A 1196-nucleotide genomic window follows, 5' to 3' on the forward strand; every position below is an offset into this window, starting at 1 on the left:
ATGGGGACTGTAGCTACCAACAGTGGATTAACTTCTGTTTTGAACGGAGCCAATGCTACTCAGCAGTCCGGCGCTTTGTGGAGGCCATGGACTGGAACTGGGGACAGGACTGCCGCAAACAATGTGAGTTTGGATGAGTTGAAGTCTTTAAGGTTCTTAAATTCAAACGTGCATCATGGTTAATGGACAGAAAGCCTAACAAGATCGCGTGGTTTTAACTTTCAGGCCCTTTCTCTTCATGGAGACCTCTCTGCGGCAAAGCACCCCAAAATTCCTCAGTTCATTCACCCTGTGAAGTAAGTAGAGTTCTGATCAGTCAATGTCCTTTGATTCTTATGTGGGCTGTTTCTTTGTGAGTATATCTAAGTGGTTTTTGTTTTCTTTTTAAAGGTTGTTCTGGCCGAAATCGAGATGCTTCGATTATCTGTACCAGGACGCAGAAATGCTGCTGCGTAACTATCCGGTCCAAGCGACCATCTGCTTTTACCAAGACTCCAGCAGTGATGAAGACAGCGATGACGAAGAAGAAGAGATGGAAAAGGAGCTGAATTAAATGTGGTTCATGAAGCCCCTGAGGACGCGTTGTTCCCTAATGTGCTAATATATTTCTTTTAACTTATTTCCTGTAAATATATGTAAATAGACCTTTTTCATTTCTATACTATACAAGAATGTAAATGCTTAAGTTATTCCTTTAACATTTCTACCTCTTTTGTATTTTGCTGAAAACTGCAATAAAATACATTACATGAACGTCGTTGTCTGGGGCTTAATCATTGATCTGAGTAGTGTTTTCTCTAGTTGGTGACAGACTTGAATAGTCGAATCCCTTATTGCAGAAAATACTGGTGGGGTTTTACTGTCTGGGTTTAGTTGGTTCATAGAAGTTGTAGGAGATTTAGGTTTTTCTTAAATTATCCATTCAGTTCATTTGGCACATCCGCCAGCTTTGAACAGCTCTTTTCCCAGGGAGAAGTGCAAAGTGATAAACGCGCCATTTCCTGCGCCTGAAGTGCGGAAACTGCGTGACACGTGAAAGGTGTCAGTCATGAGAGCATAAAGATCTGCATGAGATAGTCAAAGAGAAACGGTTGCACACCTCCAGTGAAACGACCCGTATAGACAAAAATCGCTATTATCTCTCCTCCACCCACAGGATGGAGCATGAATGAATGAACGGATGAATGCTTCACCCC

General features: G+C 42.1%; 1 protein-coding gene across 1 annotated transcript; it reads left to right on the forward strand.

Moving 5' to 3' along the window:
- On the forward strand, positions 1-587 carry LOC143336757 (protein ripply2-like). The gene is made up of 3 exons (XM_076757047.1): positions 1-123; positions 226-296; positions 391-587. The coding sequence occupies exons 1-3, from the start codon at positions 1-3 to the stop codon at positions 551-553; spliced, it is 357 nt and encodes a 118-aa protein (XP_076613162.1). The 3' UTR covers positions 554-587.
- The last annotated feature ends 609 nt before the right edge of the window (positions 588-1196 follow it).

Source organism: Chaetodon auriga, chromosome 18 (assembly GCF_051107435.1).
Source record: "Chaetodon auriga isolate fChaAug3 chromosome 18, fChaAug3.hap1, whole genome shotgun sequence".
NCBI classification, from domain to species: Eukaryota; Metazoa; Chordata; class Actinopteri; order Chaetodontiformes; family Chaetodontidae; genus Chaetodon; species Chaetodon auriga.

Coding starts and splice junctions, on each gene's coding strand:
- LOC143336757 (XM_076757047.1), top strand. CDS start 1: ATGGGGACTGTAGCTACCAACAGTGGATTAACTTCTGTTTTGAACGGA. Junction 124..225: donor ACAGGACTGCCGCAAACAAT/GTGAGTTTGGAT, acceptor TTTAACTTTCAG/GCCCTTTCTCTTCATGGAGA. Junction 297..390: donor CAGTTCATTCACCCTGTGAA/GTAAGTAGAGTT, acceptor TTCTTTTTAAAG/GTTGTTCTGGCCGAAATCGA.